The sequence below is a fragment of the Limulus polyphemus genome, unplaced genomic scaffold (assembly GCF_000517525.1).
Source record: "Limulus polyphemus unplaced genomic scaffold, Limulus_polyphemus-2.1.2 Scaffold318, whole genome shotgun sequence".
In the NCBI taxonomy this organism is placed as follows: domain Eukaryota; kingdom Metazoa; phylum Arthropoda; class Merostomata; order Xiphosura; family Limulidae; genus Limulus; species Limulus polyphemus.
Window position 1 is genome coordinate 651,389 of NW_013665928.1, and position 23,089 is coordinate 674,477.

General features: G+C 33.0%; 1 protein-coding gene across 4 annotated transcripts in view; it reads right to left on the reverse strand.

Annotated features, from left to right (window-relative positions):
* The window catches only part of LOC106457340 (mucin-6-like), a 96,547-nt gene that overhangs the window by 42,665 nt on the left and 30,793 nt on the right, over positions 1-23,089 (reverse strand). For 3 of the 4 annotated variants that reach the window (XR_002610139.1, XM_013916742.2, XM_022383217.1), the window contains 8 exons: positions 21,217-22,035; positions 14,745-14,909; positions 13,943-14,095; positions 10,979-11,080; positions 8,874-8,978; positions 7,517-7,669; positions 4,933-4,976; positions 1,658-1,806 (listed from right to left, as the gene is read on the reverse strand). Coding sequence is in view for 3 of the 4 variants with exons in the window: in XM_013916742.2 (XP_013772196.1) it covers positions 1,658-1,806; positions 4,933-4,976; positions 7,517-7,669; positions 8,874-8,978; positions 10,979-11,080; positions 13,943-14,095; positions 14,745-14,909; positions 21,217-22,035 (1,690 nt within the window). In the remaining variant the exon portion in view is untranslated. The remainder of the gene's footprint in view (positions 1-1,657; positions 1,807-4,932; positions 4,977-7,516; positions 7,670-8,873; positions 8,979-10,978; positions 11,081-13,942; positions 14,096-14,744; positions 14,910-21,216; positions 22,036-23,089) is intronic. The other variant, XM_022383218.1, reaches the window with a different exon arrangement.

A 23,089-nucleotide genomic window follows, 5' to 3' on the forward strand; every position in this document is an offset into this window, starting at 1 on the left:
ATTAAATTTTTATATTTTATCTACTCTAACTCAATACCAAAAAATATTTGAAATAAATCTAAGTTACCTTTTTTATCTTTCTTGAATGACTTCAAATTTGTAACATGAAACTACATTGGTTATCTTAAATAGTTTTAAACTTGTAACAGTATACATCTGTTTCTACTTAAATTTTATTGTCCTTTCAACTGTGCCCAACTAATATTCCTGCCACAAAAGTTGTAAATCACCTTTAGCTCACATTACCCTATTGAATTACATAACACACAGGCTACTTGTGATAATTTCATTATTATTATTGATATTATTCTTCATTTCACCTAATCTAGCCATATCTAACCTAAATAATTTATAATTTTTACATTTTAGTTACTTTTATAATAATAAATAAAGAATACAAAAAAAATACAATACTTGCCTGGGTTTTTGTTTTTGCTGTCAACTGTTGATGATGCTTAACCCTACGTTTTTTTTTTATACTAATGGTACTATTGCACTACTATTTACTACTATTATTTTATTTAATAATGCACCAAAGAACACAGAGTAATCACATGTAAAAAACAGACAATGTCCCATAACTATCACAATTTTTCTGGCTTTCTAATTACGTGACAAAAGTCATTAAAAACTCAGCTTAGCTTGTTGATGTGTTTCCCACTGAAAGTGAAATACACAATTCTCTATACAGAAAACAATGTATTATAATATGTCATTTGATAGATTAGAGCTTTATCTTTCTGTTGGTTATAAATAATATAATATTAAACGTCAGAGAGAACAATTGCCAATTTCTGAAAGGGGATGTGACAAGTGGGCATAGCAAGAAGGGTCTGATTTTCTAGTTTGTGGCTCTGTAACAAAATAAGATTGAAGGCTATAAAAACTATGCTTATCCTGAGTGATTACAACATTATAATCAGTAATTTAGATCCAAATTTTAATTGTATAAATGTTTTATGTTCTCAATTTTATAAGGCAATATTTAAAAAATGCTCAGTTTCCCCTTGTATGAGAATTGTGACATTTGCTCTCTGGGTATCCCCTCTTCTCTAATTTATTTGCCACCCATCTGAGAAGTCCAAAATGTAATGATTAGCTACATTGTGATGTCAAGTTTATTTGTATACCCTGATAATAAAGTACTTTAATTAAATTTTGAATATAACTCATTAAAACCTTGTGACTTGCACACAAAAGGATGCCCATAGTAAAAAGGTTAAGCCGATACTTTGAAAACTTGCCACTAAATATTTCTCTCATTATTCCTTTTATGTTACGTCATGCAATGACATATCTTGTTTGGTTTACCTTGGATATTCACACAAAACTACACCAGGTCTACATGCACTAGCCATATCTTTCAAATTGACAGGCTAGTGGGAAGGCAACTAGTGAACAGCACCCACTGACAATTCTTGGGCTACCCTAAACAAATAACGGGATTTGATTGTCAATTGTAACAGATACACATGGTCCCAAAGTGCAATGCACATTTTTGTTGTTTTTTATTTTCAGTAGTTATCTTCAGTTATTACGACAACCACTTGGTGTCATGAACAGCCTGGCATCTCTTGTAAACAATAATCAAAATATTTTTGACTAATTCAAAAACAATTTCTTCATGATTAAAAATAATAACGTTTATAAGGATTACCTTTCTGAAGCTCCTCTTTTCCTGGAATTTTGCTATTGTAAACATGATAACACAGAAGCCTCTTATATGAATCTTCTATAGAACTAAATGGTTTTTTAGTATTTGGCTTTGCCACTGCCTCATGGTCACGTGTCAGCTCTTGTTGAAATCTGTTTAAAAAAGAAAACGTTAACACTTCAAGAACAGCTTTATCCTGTGTCCAAGAAATTAAAATTTTTAATAACATTGGCCAATGATGCCTTCTTTTAAAAATACCTACATTGATGTGTTTAACGTGAACTTCACTGGTGCATGATGACATCATCATGTAAAAATAATCCTTTCCCCCAAAGAAGAGTTACACCACCTCCATTAGCAGTAATTCCCCCTAAGCACTTGAAATAACTTCATTCTTAGACGAGGCAAGAAAAAAATGTGCTGGAAGTGAGGAGGTCAGGCTGGAATGTGTGTGTGGAGATGAGTATCTTTTGAAAATAAAATTTCTGATTATGAAAATGTTAACTTCTGAGACAATGCCTCACCTCTACATGCAGAACTGCTAGAATCTCACACTGAAGTGGTGGAGGGGCCAGTGCAAATTTTAAATTTAGATGAGCTCCCTTCAGAAAGTGACCAAAGGGAAAGCCCATGGAGTAGGAGATTCATAGCGGCACACCCATGGGAGACTGAATCTCATTTTGACCAGGGTATACTCTTCGCCAAAGGTATAAAGGAGGGAAAAGTAAAAGAGTCCAAAGTGACATAGGGATGAGTGGAATGTGATCATGACCAACCGAGCACCTGCACACAAATAGTTGGCCAGCCAATATGTATAGTATGGCGAGGGCATGATCTGACCACAGGGTGTATGGTCATCTCGACTACTGAACAGGCTCTGGCTGCAGAAAGAGAGCATATTAGCTGCGTGAAAGGTGATCCACACTACACTGACAGTGTCATCACTGCCTTATTTCTCACTGTATTGCACAGAACTCAACTGGTGAAGATTCTTCAAGATCAACCACCACAGCAGCTACGAACTGGTAAATGGCAAGGGCTCTACTGTGTTTCACTTGAAGAGGGAGGGGTAATATGCATTGGCAACAGTTTCCATTGGACCACATATAAGAAAGGTCTTTTACTGGAATGGGTGACCACGAAACCTTACTTTTAAAAGCAAGCAAGCACGAGCCAAAGAAGTGATCAATTACTTCCCTTGTGCTGGCTGCTTCTATGATAGTCCATGGAAATGGTATTGTCAAGATAGCATAAGTTAGTAAAATTGCACACCATGAGAATACCTCTAGTGGTCTTGTAGAACACCCATCTTGCACATGTAGAAAAGCCAGAGTGCACAGGTTGCACACTTTCCACCATGGGATACAACATCAGCCACCTGATGGGATCCAAGAAATGGGAAAATGGCCCTGAAAAGGAAAATGTACTTACCCTTCTCAAAAACAGTGTGCAGACGTAATGAAGAACAGTGACTGGAATGAATCGAAACTCTGCAGAAGGAGAAAGTGCTGGCTGATGAAGATAAAGGGAAACAGAGATGTGTGGATCCATCCACATCCCAGCCTGAATGGTCATGTCCAAGGGCCAGTGAGAACGAGATGTAAAAAGCGAGACAGTTGACAAATCTGATGCAACAAAATGCAAAAAAACAATCACCCACCTGAGCAACCAAAGTGGTAAAAAGAAAGTTCTGATCAGGATAGTGGGAAGAAGTACAGTGAAAGAGATTTCAGGAAGCAATGAAGGCATAGACATTCAAATGATGATGATAATTAGTACGAAGTAGAAAAAAAGGTGAAACAATAAACATGAAGTCAATGGCTCTATTCGAACCAATGGAAGTGTGTGAAAACTGCAACAAAGTCCCAATTATGTGTGGGGTTAAAACAAGAAGGTCAGTGAAGAAGGAAGAATCAGAATAAAGTAGAAAGGACATGAGAAGAAATCCAAAAAGTAAGTGGAAATGCAAAATGAATGAGATAAAACTGCCTAAAAACCAGTAAGAGTAGAAAACTGGAAATCCATGATCAAACAACCAAGTGAAAAAAGCAAAAAGGTAAGCCACAGGAAGAGAGAAGACAGATAAACCAATGCCAAAAAAAACCAACACAATTGATAGACAGAGGTGAAGGATGACAGGAACAGAAAAAAAAAGAAATATGACTGGAGAGTTAACCCCTGCGAGGAATGGACAGGAAAAATCCAACATGTGAAAATGAAGGAGACATGGTAGGAGAAAGAGAGTGGGAATGGGGCAGAGGAAAAGGGAGCCCAGATGCCAAATGAAGGAAAGAAAGAAAGCAAGGCTGAGCCTGCCAAAGAAGTGTTATCAATAGAACCAGACAAGGAGTGTCAAGTACCAAAGTAGGAACAGGAGGTAGGAGACAAGGAGGAAGATATGTATACAGAAAAGTGGGAGACCAGTCCTGGTTGAAAGTATTGGCAGATGTGGCCGGAGGATGAGGAACTGGAGACTAGAGAGGGGTAGTTTGGAGTGGGGAGTAGTATCTAACTGAAAGTGAACCCAACAAAATCAGAGGGTAGAGAGACAACATCATGGGTAGAACCCTGTTAGGGCAAGAGAGGTGAAACACTACCAAGTTCAGAGTCCTAGGCATATGACTAGTCAATAGACAAACCCAATGGGAAAAAAACAATATAGTAGGTCCAAAGCATAGAAGCAAAGGGTCCTGGAATGACTACCCCTTTGATGGTTGAAATAAGGAATGATCAGGGAATAAACAGAGTAGATCCTGATCAACCAATCCAAAAGAAGAGGGAGGAAATGGGAAAACGCCCAGCAGATGACAAGAAGATAAAGGACATAAAGAGAGTGAATGCTCCCCCTGGGCTCACATGCCCTGGGGCATATAATCATTCAGAGATACCCCCCCACCACCACCACCAGTGTGACAGAGAAGTAATGGAAATCTAGTCAGTGGGCCGAAGTGGGATGCTCAACGTTGCCAACATGGTCAAGCCTCCAAAACAAATCTTGAGAGAAGGAGAAAGGAGGCTTAAAATCAAGGACGCATGGAGTTTGTGTTACACTCCTATAAGTGGAAAGCTATCATTGCATGATAACATGATGCACCAGCACATTAATTACATGAATTTAGGTGGGAGTTTGTTCAAGACTAGTGGCATACAAATCTTTTAGGCAGACACACAAGGAATAATGCAATTTTGCATGTGGAGATATTTTCTCAGAAATTTTAAATTTGTTTTGTTTTATGCCAATTTTATTCAATTTTAAATATTATACAAGTTCAACTTACAAGGCTGTCTTGGAAACACTTGACACAGGTGGTTTGGCTAAAGTCTAAAGCAAAATAAAATAAATGTAAAATGAGACATACAGAGCCTTATTTAAAATCAACCATCTTTCTTATCTTGAAGTTAATTATATGTGTGAAAATAAAAACTTATTATATCTGCTAAAATATATTGTACACAAGTTTTGTAAATACCTTTAAGATTGTGTGCAGAGAAAAACTATAAAAAAGTTAGGTATTAGCTTACATATAAAAATGTAGCATCACACATGGTGCACACATCTAGAAAAAAATTAGCACTAAATTATTGAAGGAACATTAAAGAATGACAAATAACTGCCAAATATATGAAAACTTTTAAAGGATAAAAGTTGTCATATTTTAACTTGACTTTTGAAGTTCTGCAAAGTACAAAACAAGCAGTATTACATTCTGATATAAAATTAATCTATTTCGTATACAAAGTAGGGAAGAAACATTGGTAGGTTTTTAAGACTTATAACGTAAGTAAATTAATATGTAAAATTATACAAGGACTGTTCTCTATGCTAAAATACTTTTATTTTGTTTGCAAGCTTTCAGCCCTCTTACTAGAGCCTTCACCAGGCAACAATGTATTGAGCAATACAAATTCATTTATCTGTGGAACACTCCTTTAACCCTATCAGTTCAGTACAATTTTAAGCCACAGCATAGCAGCTCATAGAATGGCTCAGAGTTTTTTCAAGTACAAAGTCTTATAGCTGCATTCACTGGGAAGCAGAAATAAATTTTGCCAACCTTTGACAGGTGTCACGCCCACCTTCTATACTTTGGCGAGGGATGTACAATGTACATGTAGTTACTGGACACAAATGTATATAGTTGTTAGAAAAAGTTCAGTTGACACAGTAGTCCACCAATGCTTAATTTGAAATTGACACGTAGTTTTCTTATTGAAGTAGATGAAACTGTCTGTAGTGCTGTTGTCTGCTTGATCGACTATAGCACTTACAATGGTTTCTTACTTAAATATGCTATAGTTAGAGACAGTTAAATCATATTTAGGTCTTACTTTTATACTTTAGTTAATTATGTATTATTTGTGTTTTAAAAATAATAGGTACAAGCACTATCTTGTTTTGACAAACCGTGTCTCCCTGAAGCCTGCTGACAAAAACTTCACAAAGCCCCACAGGCATCAGTTGAGTATCAGCATAAATAATAAAGGACAGAGAATTTGAATCGTAAATTAAAAATAAACTATAAGTAAAAAGATGTGAAATTATGTTTATGAGAAAAATAAGACTATGTTAGTGAATTTCTATAAAGAGTTGAAAAGCATGTACATATTTCCATTTGTTAATTTTCAATATTTCATTGCACCGTATATTAATGATAATAGACAGAGTTTGTGATATAGTAGAGAACATGGAAAATAAATTATAAAAATTTATCTTAAAAAAACTGTTGATATTCATTTATGACGTTCTAACTCCTAGAGATTATGAAAAATGAAATGTGAAAACTATAACATAAAAAATAGTATTTGCACGTGAACTATTCAGAGTCAGGGTGCAAATAAGTACATGATATAATGAATTTTCATCACAAATAATAGAAAAAATACAATTCAAATATTTTATTTTTCTTAAACTACATACTTTTAGGAATGTTCTTGCCAAATTTCAAACAATTTCATCCACTAGTTTTATTTTTGAAAGACATTTCACGAGAGTTATATAATTTTCTTCTGATGGAAGCAGATTGTCCTGATAGGGTTAAAACAGTTATCTAGGCAATAATCATAATAACAATGTATTATTTGAAGTATGAACAATTTATGTTTCTTGAGAATACATATAATTGTATTTTCTTTATGTTCATTATATTCAAGTAATTGATTTATCTTGAATACTGTTAAGCAACAGTGTATATAAGATCTTTATACTGTTATACAGTTACAAAGATTGAGGTTTTTGATTATTCAGTTTATGTAAAAGCTTAAATCTTTGACTGTTAATTTTGTATTCATCGTAATTTTATATGGTTAATAATTTTAATACCACATGTCAATTATTGTTACAATTATTTCCTATTTTAAAGCAGCGTTTCACAGATAAATGATTTGTATTGCTCAATATATTGTTGTCTGATGAAGACTCCAGTAAGAGAGCTGAAAGCTTGCAAAGGAAATAAAAATGAATTTTAACATAGAAAACAATTAACTATGATAGATATGCAAAAAAATCTTTGCAACTTGCTATATATATATATACCCAAAAATCACCTTTAATAGACAAACTCTAGGCCCAGTCACATTTGACTGAAAATAACACAACTTAATCATTTACAATTAATTTGCAGTAGTTCTTTAAGTCTTCATTTTTATTTTTTTAAATATCTAACATAGTAAGAAGTTCGGAAGTTATGCTAAGAATTACAATGCATTCTACACAATATGGCTTAAAGCTACCTCATTTTTAAAATTTATTGCTTTACTAGTAAAAATAAAATTTCAGTTTTCATGAATGTTTTAAAATTTTTTTTCTAATATGCTTTCTTTTCAAGAAATATTTTTTATACAAAACAATAAAAAATTACACACTTGTATCTGGATAATCTTTTGTAAGGCAACTGACTGGTTGGCCATGCTTACAACTGTTGTAAGCTGACTGGATGAAGAATCTGTTTGAGACATTTGTGTTTGGAGATTCTGGTTTTGGAGCTTCAGAACTAAGGCTTGTTGATTTTGTTGCTGCTGTCATTAAAAATTATTTTCTATATGTTACACTGAACTCAAGATAGCTAATGATTCTACTATTTAACAACAATCAATCACAAATACCTCCAACAATTAAGATGATTAATTACAGACAAACTTTTTATAATGGATGTTTTCCTCTTCTGTATTTTGTTATTGCTCATGAAATATATTAATTCTAAGAAATTATGAACTTGAATGGCTAATATCATTATGTTTTATTTTTATAGGATCATTTATTAAAAAAAGATACACTATTTAAAAATTTTCTTAGCTAAACAATTATTTAAATTACTCAAACCCTTGAAAACTAAGTAAATCATAGTTCATGTCAAATACTCTAAAGTTGCTATCAATTTTTCATTTTTCTGAAAACAAAATTCCTTCCATTTTCCATTGTGAATAATGGATAAAGTAGTGATGAAATAAATACAGCAGTAACTGAACACTTGTGAATCAACTGTATAGCTGTCTCATAATTTCTCTATGCAACCATAGGCTACATCAACATCATGCCAGACAAACAATAATAAACTCTCAGTGTGTATGAATATGTTATGGTTATCTAAATTGGCATCAAACAAACTTCTGAGATATAATTGATCCAGACATAATACTATGAGGTTCTGCCAATCATAACTTCATTTGTTTCACTTTTTTAGGAAAGCACATATTTACAAAATCTTGTAACCAAAGTCTTTCAGCATACTTTTTGTACATATTATTAAATGAATAAATGCCAGTTATGTTCATGGTTCTTTCTGAACACACATTATTGAACTATTTGAAAAACATAATTATACATTATTGCACAAATAAGTCAAAAAGTGGCCCACAAAAATAGTGCATATAATCAAGTAGCATGTGATCATTAAAATCTTTAATTCCTTATGCTGCCAGTGGTATGTACTATGTAACTTTTGGCTTACTTAATTATTAGGCTACTACTAATTTTCTATCAGCATTCAATCTGGCTTACTATAAGTTTGATGCACCTTTAAATGACCACAGTAAGAAATGTTTTAACAAATGTATATAAATGTGAATTTTTCAAGTAGCCAATAATTTCATAATAAAGAAGGAAATTCTGCCACAACTAACATATTACAAAAATTTTAAATGTACAAATAATAAAAGTAAAATAAATTAAAATTTTGTTTAGTCACTAACTGTAATAATCAATTCAACAAATACTGTATACTTTTAAAAAGGCTTGTTGTTCTGGTGTTATTCCTTTTGTTGTCTGCTGAAACGTCTGGACGGCCTGACACTGCTGAGGAGCCAAGGTTATTATCTGATTCCCAATCTATAAAGTTAACAATATGAATTTTATTTCTGGTATTCATCTATACATGCATAATCTTCTGTAATTTAACATACACATAAAATGCCGATGAAGAATGGGGTGAATTTTCTTCTTTAAAGTATCAAAACTAGATTCTTTTTTGTTCTAAAAAAAAAAGTTATAATTTTTTTTATTCATCAGACTAAATCCCAACATAAAGAGGTTTGGCTACATATAATATTACTTAATCTTGTTAGTAAAAAGAAACATTCCAATACACAAGGAGACAAGCTTTCTAATATGGCAACCTAAGAAAAGTTTATAGAAAGTATTTTAGATAAGAATTAGTATACTGGATAGCAAAAAAGTCAAGTTCTTTGGTTTTGCAAAGGGTTATACACCAAGTTCTAAAATTGTTAAAGTAAATTAAGATGTGTGCTATAAAACAAAAAGAGAACAAGTTTCTTTCCAAAACTATAGCATAAAGAATATATTATATCATGGAAAAAAAAAAGGGGAGAAGCATATTAAATTTTTTTATATTTTATGTAGATCAAGCTGGGCTTAATAAAACCAATGAATATAATAATCTAGCTATTATACAATGCAAATGTTTATTACAATAACCAGTAAGTACAAAAATCTTACAATTAAACCAAACTCAGTGTATTACGATATATGGAATGACACAATTATAATAAAATTATTAATTTATAATGAAAACATATATGTTTTTAAACTACACGTAAATATATACACTACACTATCAGAAGTATTCGAACATATGACATGGTGAACTTTGCATACTCTATAAATACATATAGGTAGAACAGCAATGTCAAACTGTGTACAAGGTCCTATGATATGAATTCGTTGAATTTGAAAAAGAGGAGAGACTAAAGGTTGCTGGAAGTATGTAAAAAACAATATGTGAAATAGCTTCAGTGCTTGAGTACATTACATGATGTGCATAAGACCATTAACAGTGATGGGAATACTACAGCATCTATTCAGGTCACCTTAGACACTCAGATAAGCATTCATATCTAAGATTATATTTCAGATTTCTTTTTACCAAAGATAAAATTGAAAATATACTCTATGATGTAGAGGCCTAATACATTCTTCGTTTTGTTGAACCCATCCTCTGCTGTGGACTGTAGTTTTGTCTATTCAAGGTTCATTAGCACAGCTTGAGTCAGCAAACCAAAGAAATACATTTAAGCCTTTTATGATGGTAATGTATATATAATATCTATGGGTTTTTGAGTCCTCTCTAACTCAACATATAGTAACCTCCTTTGGTGAAAAGACATCTGTAATATAATTAATACACAGCTGATCTGCTTCATAATATCCAATAATAAATTAGGAACAATACCATAATATTATTCACACACCTAAATTAATTTAGATTACTATATAGTGAGTTAAAAATGACCTAAAAACCTCATAAATATTCATGTCTAAGAATTGTGAAAGAAAAATAAAGGTACAGAAATTACTTCTGGGAGGAAATCATAGTGATTTTACAACATCCAATGTGGACAAATGAAAATAAAATTTACATCTTTTTTTAAATTCAGTCATCTATATCTATGTATTAAAAATGTTATTAGTTTACTGGGCCAGTTGGTCTCTGGTAATCACTTGTAACCAAAAGAAAAATGATCAAAATATTTTTCTGTAAAATAGTATATCAAAAATTAAATAATGTGTAATGGAAAAATAAATGTTGCACTTTTAAGCTTTAATGATGTATTTGATTCATTTTTATACACTTCTTAGTTTATGCTTTCTTTTAGATAACAATACACTGGAGGTCTGCTTTATATAGGCAACTCTTTAAGAGTTTACAATTATATTAATTATAATTAAAACATAAATTTATTTGACCTATCTCCAACTAAAAAATAAATCCACTAATAACAATACAAATAAAACAGAAGCAAAGAAAAAAAATATACTATTGCATGACTGTTTGTTAACAAATCACTTTCTTGAGAACAATGTCTACTTACCCTAACCTGAGTTGGCACATTAACACTGGAAATATTTGATGGTTGTGCTTGAACTGTAGATGAGACATTTGGCAATGCAGGAGCAATTATCCTGAGTGTAGGCTGCATTAAAAATATGTCAATCATCTATTACTACAAAATACCTTACTATATTGATATTATAGACAAATTCAGTGCATTATTTGCTATGAAAACACTTAATTCATGTGATTAAACTTGGTACATTTTAAGTTGGAATACAAATTTATACAATGCTAAATTATTTTATAATACCTGAACTTTTTTTTTGTTTGTAAAATGTTCAATTAAATTTTTTATGATACTTAAAACGTATATAACATGAATCAAAAGTAAAAACAAGAAAAGAAGGTTTAACATACAACAATGTTAAATACTAAGTAAATGAAGTGGACACTATACTAGTAAAACATAAACTTCTACCTATGTCAGGGTTGACAATCATTATAGAATAAGTAACGAATATTTGCAAGAAAACAAATAAATATGGTGGAAAACAGAAAATCAAGTCCAAAGCAGGTACCAGGTGTGTAAAATACAATGTTATACACTATGTTAGCTACTTAAATAGTATAAGGCTCTTTTGTAGTAATGCAAAATAAGGTAACAAAAAATAACATAATCAATATGATGAGATGAGACAACACAAATGCATTCAAAAGCTAAGGTATCATGTAACACATAAAGAAAAGGAAACAGTTACAGAATAATCAAATTTTACAACAGGATCAGAGAATAGTGTAACACTTGAATTGTCTAGTTTTTCAGCTACAGAAAACTATGCAGTTTTACTATTTTAATACTTATTTAATAATTTAACTTAATAATGACTGCTCTTTTACAGGTATAGTTTTTCTTTTTTTTACACATTCTGTGGTTTTTTCTTGCTACAAGTTTTAGACCGCTGAAAATCAGGTAAGTCTTTGAGGATCCTCTCATAATTACAAGGTCGAAAAGTATGTATTAAAACACACAATAGGTATAAACTGCTCACTTTGTTGACTTTTGTTTCTGAAAGTATACTGTGTTATGTGACTAGGTTGTTGTTCTTGTATTAACTTAATAGGAATAACAGGTAACAATCAGGAGAGGTACCTTTTTATAGTTGTAATTAAATTACCATTACATGTTTTTTCCAGCATAACTTTTGTAAGTAATGCTAAAATGTCTACCCTGTTATTTGTGCAGCAACAATTAAAATTAACTTATATACATTATTGTGATTATCCTTCCATTTGTGGTCATTCTAAAAATAAAGCTCATTCATAAAATAATACATAAACAAATTATCCTATAATTTCTTTAAAACAATGTTTAAGAAAATATTGCAAAAACTGTGAAAAAAAGACTGTTTTAATACACAAATAATGTGGATTTATTTAAAAAAGGATGAAATATCTATGGCAAAAACATTATTATATAATAATCCAAACATCCTAACCTACATGAAATTTTCACAAACAAATATAAATTTGAATTTCAATACTCCCACAAAAAACATTTACAGGCTGGGACCCATTTTGGTCAGCTACAATAATACGCACATCTTATTCTTAAATTATTCCATAGCTTTAAAACAGTCAATCCCAAAGCACGTAGAATACTAATAAGAAGGGCAAGGCATGTCCTCGTTGATTAGCATGCCCAGACCATGAATCAGAGGATTCAGTTTTTGAATTTCATTGCCCCAAAAAACAAAAGTGCTCTGTACTTTGGGGTCATAGATGCAATATAAGTGTGATAGTCAAATCACACTATTCAATCAGCCAAATAATAGCCCAAGAATTAACAGTGTATGTTCCTTCTGGTCTTATCAGTTTAAAATTAGAGATTACTATGCACAGATACCCCTTGTGTAGATTTGCATTAAAATCAAAAACTGATTAGAAAAAAAAAGAAAAATTAAATTATTTCCAAACATTTCAAGAGTTTGAGATGATAAAGCAACTCTTTGAGAGATCTGTTTCACTTTTTCAATTCTTTTACAAACCCTCTTTGAAGTCTCCCACAACCCCCAGTTTGAGAATACCTACTGTACCACAATGCAGACTTAATCTAAAAGAAAAACGATGGTATCTATTGAAGTCAGTACCCGTCATTCTAATGATACAAATTGGAAAACATTTTTATCCCTCGATGTTAACTTTTATTATTTACTAGCTGAGCTTATCCTACATATGGTATACAATGTATAAATTAGCAAACATTCTTTTTTTATGATAAACTTGTATATGCCCCATTACTTCTAGCATCAGTTCACCTACCAAAAACATTTAGGCTAATCATTTTTTCAATTTAATTATTCTTGTAATTACAATAAATATATTCCAACACTTTAAAGATACTTACAAAGCAAGGTTTTATCAACTTGCAGTGTATATATAGGTTTGGTACCATGACCAAAAAATTCTGTGATATATAACTATTTATAAATTTCTTACAAATACAATAAGTTCTGTATGAAATGAAATGATGAAAACAATTATTTGTATTACAGCCTTATTATCTCATAATGCACAATACACCTTGTTAACCTTAATGTACTAATAGATGTTATTATAAATGTAGCATTTATTAAGGACCACCCTATACTTCTAGAAATATCTAAAGAGGAATTTTCCATTAACGATGAACGTAAACAGGTTTTTAAAATAACAATTAGAAAGAAAAAAGAAAGTTATATATGACAAAGGAAATCTGTGAGCATACAAGCAAAACATATATTAAAAGTTATTTTAACAATATGAAAACTTGATTATTTCCTCAGTGAATTAAAGTATGAGAAAAACATTAATTTCTATAAGAACAATATTTTATGAGCTTTGGCAAGTTAGCCAAATGTTTCTAAGTGTTATGTATGACATCAGAAAAGATTGCATAACATGCATTAAATCCATTTCATTATGCTAACTCTTCATTGGAATGAGTTAAAAAACAACAACTTACAGATGATGATGATGGGCCTTTTTTTAAAAGATTGACTAAATTGGAAGGTTGATTTGTGGACAGCTTTGGTGCTGTTTTTGGCAACTCATTTTTTTCTTCACATCCTGAAGTTATAACAGGTGTTTGGGCTTGTGTGTCTGATGTTGTTCCAAGCTGAACCAGATATATACACACACATATATGTATCACCTGCTTAAACTCTATACTGTACAAATAGTTTTATCACCTATAAGCTATGAGAGAAAACTGTACCTTAAAATGTTTAAAACAAGAAAGCCTAAACAGATTGTCAGATTATGTCAATTGCAAAAAAATATCAATTCCCTATGATTCGCACAAAAATGAAATAAACTTAAAAATAAAGAAAAAAATATCTAGCAAATGGTAAAGAGAAGGTAAAAACAAAGAACTCAAACCTTATGAAAAGCACTTGTACAAAAATTTAAAGAAAGCAAAAATGAAATGTTCATGTTTCTATCCAAACTTTACTGCTATATACATATAGTATTATTTATTGTAGATTCAATACTTAAATTATCAATCTGTTGCTATTGTAGCATGCTTTCATCCAATAACAAGTTGAAAAATAGATTTAAAAAGTTAATGTTCTGTATCACTTGCATTCTTGAAACGTTGGGTCAAAATGTTAGTTTGTCAGAAAAGTAATTACTTTGTCTCAAGTTACTGGTTGTTCAATATCAAAGTATTAAAGGTAATACAACTAGCTACAGATTATTGTCTCTGTTTTATTAAACATTTCCAATCTAAACTAATATTTTATAAGATGAAATTATAACTTCACCTGTAGTTGCTGTGGTGAATTCTGATGTTGTGATTGTGCCAGCTGAGCTTGAAGTATGATTTTTTTTTGAAGAGTTAATAGCTGTTGTAGCATTTGATGTTGATGTGGAGTAAGGGATTTATTAGACAACAACTCTTTAATCTGTTCTCGCACCTTCTGCAGTATCTAAAGAAAGAAAAACAGCAGATATATCACTAATAATTTAAATCTTTCTGATGAAGTAGTATAAATAATAAGCAAATATCCAATAACTTTAAATTTTTCAGAAAGATATTAGTAATCATCAATTACAATCTAAATGTTTTATCTTTCTGCAAAGCTGCTTATGTGATAATCAAAATTTATCAACTTAGTGTTTCAACCTCTGAAAAGTGGACTAAAAGTGATCAACAATACTTCTTTTAACAATCTGAAATGTTATTGTAAGTGCTATTAACAATAAAAGCACTCACTAACACAACTCAAGTAATTAAGGTTTAAAAAACAAAATTCCTTTTATAACTACAGAACTTAAGCTATTTTTTTTCACATTTTGATCTCAAAGATATTATAATACACTGCTGAAAACAATTGTGGGATAATCAGTTTTCGTATATCCTAGCTATGGCAAATAATTAAATAATGTACATGGCACCCAAGTTCTTTCTATGCAAAATAAGTATCAGATGACCACTCATGTGATATGATATTCAAACGTTTACTGTTGGAGTAGTGTATAATTTGATACTTTGCAGCCATATAATCACCACAAACACTAATACTAGTCATACATCAATGTGGCATGCTTAGAATAAATTGCTGGGGAAATAAGGCCATCTTTGCCATCAGAGCTGCTTCCAGTTCATCAGTATTATTGAAGGTGAATCAGGTGTAACCCAGTTTCTTCCCACAACATTTCATGCATGTTTGTTCAGATCCAATTCACTAAGCATGCTGGTCAACACATTTGCTCAATACCCTATTTACTAAAGAAGTAGCTAATCAATTGAGCATATTATCATCCACTAGAAGGAAGTCCATAAAAACTGCACCTACATCTGGCAACATTAAAGGTTGTAAGACTACATACCTATACCATGTGGTATTCAAAGTGCCATGGTGTGTAACACATAAAGGTAAGCATGGCCACAATTTATCCATTCCTTCTCAGATCTTTATGTGTGATCACCACGATAAGTGTCTTCACTCCATGAAATTTGGGATGAAATCAGTCCCAGAAACTTTCCAAATGTGTACATCACTCATATCTGGCTGCATTTTGAAGTCCAACTCATCTGTGAGCAAGACATTTGCCTGCCCACAAGTCACTTGACCAATTTACATGTTCTTGACACCATTGAAGATACTTTTTGGTAAATATGAATTACAGAAATGTGCATTATTAGTTATCTGGTATAAAGGTCAACACAATGAAGTCTGTTTCTGACCTTTTACATAATGACTAGTCCTCCAATTGTTGCTCTAAACTGTTGATTAAGTCAGAACGTTGAGGCCTGCCAATTGCATCAAGCCTATAGTAGTCATCTTGCAAGGTTATCAACAATGATCTATCATGTTCAGATCTATGGCCAACCGTACTAATGGTGTAAAAGCAAGTCCACATACCTTTAATAACACTTTAAGAGACTTGTAGTCACTCTGCAAAGACTTGGTTGTATAACACAAGCTTCTAGTTGGCCAATTTTTATTCATGTCATGGAATGTTGAAGTATCTTCATTGAGGTCCCGGCATATTTTGCTATCAATCACTCAGCCAGAGGCAGGCAAGGATTCACTGTGGCCAGGGTCAATGCTCTTTTATTGGCTCCCCTAATATTTAAGAAAATCAGTGACCATCCCCAAACAGCAACCCCTCCCCTTTGTGTCGTGCCATGGGAGCAATTGCTCTCTCTGGACCCCCTTTGTGTGGTGCCAAGGAGGCAATTGCCCCCCCTACCCCCCTTTGCACCATCACTGCACTTAGCTATTGTTCAAACTGCTGAGAATACACACAGTGTTATATTTGCTTTCAAATACCATTAATATGTGAATATCAGGCACATAACACTCAGTATGCATAAAAATGAATTTACTTGATAACAGTAGTTGTGCTTTGTCATAGCTAGAATATGGAAAATCTAACTATCCCTTATTTGGAATTGGTTTCAGTTATAAAATCAAGAAGTTAAGGAAAAAAAAAACTTTTAATTAAACTATTCAACTGAAAACTATTTTGATTATTTGTATGGAAGAAGGATACATTTAATTTTAAAAAGTACAATCTGACTCAATATTAAATTTCATTAACAAGTAAGAATAATAACATACAATACTTCATATATACATGTTAAAAACCATAAATTTCCTGAGAATGCCTTAGAAAGAGTAATGTATGTTTGATATTGTGACAGAAAAGAAAAAAAAACTGAAAATAACAGATGTCAAAATATACTCTCGTGAAAGGGTTTGACATTAATGAAACATGTGTATCCAGAGCTTCCCAAGGTTATATTTTAGTAAATCTTTAAAAAAAAAAAAATTTATGAGAACTTATCTGTTTAGTTAAAGAAAAACCCTATAACTCTGAAATGGCAGAATAAAATGAAGGAAAATTTTATACTTTTAGATTTAAAATTAAATTTAAATAGGTACTTACCTCTAAAATACTAAAAGCCTTTCCTTGTCAAGTAGTCAACAAAACATGATCAAAAGTTTAAATGTCCTCTACACATTACAGAGTACATGTCATTTGCCCATAACTTCCACTTTCATTATGCATTATTAGGCAAGCATCAAAGGATCTTACACAAGTTCTGCTGTGCTGACATAATTTAGATTTTATTGAAAATTGCAGTTGTGATGAGATTTTGGTTGTGGGAGGTAGGTGTGGGTGGGTATTTCAGAAGTAAGTATCCATCTGAAAATTATTTTAGTTCTAAAAATGTAAAATTCAAATTAGGCAAATGGGTTGGTTTTGTAAGTGATAATGGTTCATTGAACCTGTGAAGCCACCAATGGAATACAGTTGGTGACATAAATAGGTAGGAGGAATGCCATGTCCTATTTCAGAAGTAGAAAGTTCTTGGGGAAGCAGCAAAGACACTTATTATGAAAATACATACTTCAAAAGCAGTAGTCCTTTTCCTCCATATCAAACTTCATCAACAAGTCTCACAACTGGCCAAATTAGTGGATGCTTAGAGACAATTGAAAAAAGGACCAAGCAGTCCCAAAGGATGAACTCAGTAACCTAAGAACAGTTCAGTGGGAACGTCAAAACATTAATAAATAATATTAAAAAGTAGATGATCCCTATTCTGGTTGAAACTGAGACATTTTTAAAGATAGGGACTATTGCCAAGATAATGATATTCCCATTTCCTATATCTCTAATGCCACATGTACATGAAGGTTGGAAAGGTGCTTGCTGAGGCATCAACAGGCATGAGGTGGCACCTTTCGTACACTTCCAAAGTTAGAAAAAGGAGCCCTGAAACTGAAAAATACGTAAATTTGTCTCCAAGTTGGCATGAAATTTGTCTGCTAAAGTGTACAGAGACCAGGAGGCCATAGACAAACAAATGATCAATGTGGTGAGAGGTAGCCTGAAATTGATGCTTAAGATGGTCAGAACATCGTGATAAATAAGAATGATCAGCTGTACAAACCAATTTGTTAATTTGTATACAATGAAATCCATGGAACAAGAACAGTTATAAGTTATGAAAAAAAATCATTGAATATTCCCTCAAAAAGATTCTGTTCATTCTATAAAAGAACAAACAGCCCTGACCCAACATAAAAATTGTTCTTCGAAAGGCTAATCGTGGCCAGTCAGAGAAGGTAACACAACAGGAGAAAAAAAATGAAGATGTCATCTCTCAAAGCCAAAGTCTCTGGTAAGAAGGCTCAATCAGGAAATGTGTAGAGAGACTTTTGGGTAAAAAAAAAAAAGTATGACAAACATCAACAAAAATGTGATTATCTCAAGGAAAGATGATAGTGTGACCAAGTTGCAAAGGTTTCGAAAGAAAAGCCAGTAGATCAAACTTAAATTCCACTGAAGACTATTTCTAGGTACTCATGGAAAACATAATTAAAAAGCTCAAAAAATAACATGAAAAGTGTGGCGGACAGAGACAAATGAATTATGAGGCAATTGAAAGTGGTTAAGAGTGCAGCTCTGTAGCCTCCAGTAGAAGCAGACAAGCCCCAATAATAAAAGAGGTACAATAACGAAATGTGAAAAGCTATTGAAGAGTTGGAAAATGATTATAAACCAAATTCTACAGGCACTAAATCCTAAATATAGACCAACAAAAATGGTATACTGCTAGAGAAGAATGTCTGCAAAAATGTAAAAAGAAGAGAAACTAGCTTCAGTACAAAAGGATGCATAACAGCCAGCTATAAAGCTGTAGACAACAAATGTCATTATGGATGAATTACCACAAAATAGGATCCCTCTAAGATAGTCAAGGTGAGTGCAAACCATGGTGGAACAGGCAAGCATGGAGCAATAAGAAGAACTGTACAATGGTACCAACTGATCTTGGGCAATATCTGTGAATGAAAATGAAAAGACTTTCCCAAGATAGACTCAAAGCATCCACTGCTAGAGAAGTGAATTTGGAACTGAAAACTGGTAAAGCATCAAAAGATGACACATACCATCACAATTTCATTAAGCACAGGGCAACTGAACTGTTAGCTCAACCAATAAAATACCAGCTCAAAGAAAGACATGATGTGAGTGTAGACAAAGAAGTACAGAAACCACAAAAAAACAAAGGCTGTGATATCATGTTCCCCTCCCCCTACCTTTTGATATATGCCACCACAGTCGATTTGTCTAAATAACAGTGGTGGTGTAATAAGGGCAGGAACTCTTGACATTCATGATGAACAACCCTAAGCTCCAACAGAACGATGTGAGAACATCATGACTGAGAAGACAACAGACCTTAAAATCAATAGTTCCCTAATACAACACCCTAGCATTATAGAGGTGTCAGTGAAAAGATCCAGATCTGCAAGAGGTGGAAGAAAATGAGAGCCTATAATGGAAAACTAGCTGGAAGATCAATTCAGTGTCAGGCATCCAGTGAATAAGGATCCTCTAATCATCCATGTGATGATGACAAATGATATTGAGCATGTGCAGAAGACTTGATAAATATTTGGCTACACGTGAAAACATACAGGGCTGAAGCTAGACTGAAAATGGTGGGGTAATAAATCAACAAACCACTCCACAAGTTGAAAAATAAGATAAGGAAACGAAGATAGATGAACTAGGATATGTAAATAAACTTCTTTGAAATTCATTTCATCCTCCAAAAAACCTGGATGATGGAACTTTCATAACATTCTCAGAGATTTTAACTAGAAACTAATATCTAGATAACAAAATAGATGGGAACGATCTAAGATCAGTCTTCAATTGTCTCTGTTAGTACAGAGTTGAGAGTAATGTTTAAAAATACCTTAAAACACAGCCTGATGGGTGAAAGTGTCAAAGGAATGCAAGAGCCACGTAGTAATAGGAGAAATATGCTGACTGAAAATAATCAAAACAAAAATAGCTAATAATAGTGCAAAAGAATTATGTCTTCAAACAAGACAAATAATAGCATGCAGGGCAGAAAACTAGCCCTGGGACCAAAGTTGAAAAAACACATGGAAGACCCCCTTCTCCCCCTAATAACCAAACTGTGAGTCAAAAGTTTGAGAAGAAAGAGTAGAAGGGGATATGAAATGTATGAATATAAAGTTAGTTTTCAAAAACATCTATAACCCCAGTATCAGGAGAAGATGGGATGAATAAAAGATTCAAGTACTGAAATAATCTCACATGACACAAACACCCTCAAGCAAAATGGAAATATATTTAATATTGAAAAATATAACACACCAGAGAGATAAAGAAATGGGACTAGTAGAAGTGTTGTCAAGATTAGAGTCAGCACTTAAAGCAGACAAATCCATCTCTGCATTCTCTGAAGGCGATTAAGATAAGCAAAAGATTGACCTTCATTAGAAACTGTTAAGTTACGCAAATTAAACATCCATATGACTGATATCAAGTCATATGGTATAAATAGTTACATCGGGAAGAAAGTTGTAGCAAAGTTAACATCATTACTGCCAACAATAAAACCTAACTTATGGCAGAAAAGCTAATGTCAGATCCCGATGCTGGAATAAGTGGAAAGCAAGAGAATCATTGGCGACTCGTGTTCTGCAATGCGTAAAAGACATTCAAAATTTTGAGTCACATGTTCTGTTGACAGCTTGGTTTCAAACTCAACAAGGAAAAGTTTTCAGTTTTTCAGAGGTAATTCATTCTAATAACATTAAAAGATCAGTGCTCAAGGATGTAAATAAGCAATCAAAAAGTTCTTATGTATATATGCTACGTTTAATTCCCTTATTTTGAGGTTTAAATTAAATTAAAGTAAAGAAAAACTACAGAGTGAAAATTCAATCTCACATGTTGGCTTTTTAAAGTTAAAGGGATCGTCTGTCCTTGAAGAGAAGGACCTCCTGCATTCTTGCTATTTGAATCTGGTAAGCTTTGAAGTTGGTTGGGAGTCAAAAATGTTTTCTGCACAGGGTTATTATAAATAATAGAAGAATCGGAGCTTGCATCGGACAACGAAGGTGTTGCAACTGTCACTGCCACACTTCCTGGAACTCCTGCAGGCACTGGTTGTTTCACACTTGCTACCAAAGTATTGCCTGTATTACCAGGAAGTTGGATTGGCTGGACACCAACTAGTACACGATTAATATTATTATCACTTAAAATGGAAGCAGCAGTAAGTACTGTATTTGTAGTAACACAACTAGTGGTAAAAGGGACTGCTGATACAGCAGATAGTCTAGAATCTGAATCAGAAGAAATAATAGGTAACGTCACAAAACCTTGCTGAAACTGACTACTAACAGGAACTATATTGTTATTAATGTTCTGAACTGTCAGAGGAAGCAGTGTGCAAGGTGAAGCACTAGATGGAACACAATTACTTTCAACTGTTGATGACACTGAAGGACTTTCACAAGAAGCTAAGGCCATTGATGTAATTAAGTCTGGAACATGTATAGCAGGAGCTACATTAAGTCTTTCAAGCAAAGCAGAGTGCCCACTCTGTACCCTTCCAGAGTCAGTTGCAAAGGTATTGCTATATTGTGAGCTCATAACCACACTTGTTCCTACTGCCGCACTTGATGATTGACTTGGTTGTTGCATAATCACAGAGCCATCTTGAGCCACAGAAAACTGAGCATGCGAAGGAATTGAATAATAGACCTAAACAAAAAATAAAAATTTAAAGCTTTTCTTCACCTTTGGTATGTCTTAAGGCTACATGCATACTTAAATTTTGGAAAAAATTATAATCTTTCATAAGTACAAACTCTTTATACTACAAAATCTCCACTCAGAGAATTTCAAATAGATACATCAATATTTGCACCTTAGCAACACACTTAAAATATAGTATTCATCAAGATGTACAAGTTTAAAATTTTATGTTTATTAGAATAAGTTTCATACTATTGAAAATGCTAAAATATCTTGTAGCACCACTTGATTGGAAGAATCCTTTGCAATTATTACTTTTCATGATATTCCATCCATATTTGTTACATGCTTCTAACTAATAACCTATTTCTTCTTTGTACCAATAATCTTCATTTTCAATCAAATAAACATTTCCAAAGTAATTCAATTTTATTACATAATTTTAGTATGTAGCTAGTGTTATATTTAAACTAAAGGCATCACTATCAACAGACATTTCTCTTGAATTACTGGCATACACATGCAAGGTTAAATTTTGGGAAGTTGCGTGAGCTCGGAGGGAAACCTGAAGCGTGAAATAGATGCGAGAATCGCGAAGGCCAGAGCAACCTTCCATGACTTGAGACATCTTTGGCGTCACAAAGGGATTTCTCTTAAACTTAGAGGACGGGTGTACAGGACCACAGTAAGAGCCGTTCTTCTCTACGGCTGTGAGACCTGGACTTTTCGAGTCGAAGATCTCGAACGTCTTCAGGTGTTCGATCATCGTTGCTTGCGTGGTTTTGCGGGCATAGGTTGGCACCGGAGGATCCGAAACTCCACGGTCCGTGATCGTATTCTAGGACCAGAGTTCGATTTAGGAACGCTTGTGAACTTGAGCAAACTAAGGTGGCTCGGACATGTATTGCGTATGTCACCAAGCTGCTTCCCACATAGGACACTTTTTGCTACCCCCAATCCTAGCTGGCGTAGAGTACGTGGGGGCCAGGCGCTGACCTGGAGCCGTCAGATGAAAGGGCTTACAAGTAGATTAGCTTCAGTTGGCAGGGTTAGACTCCCT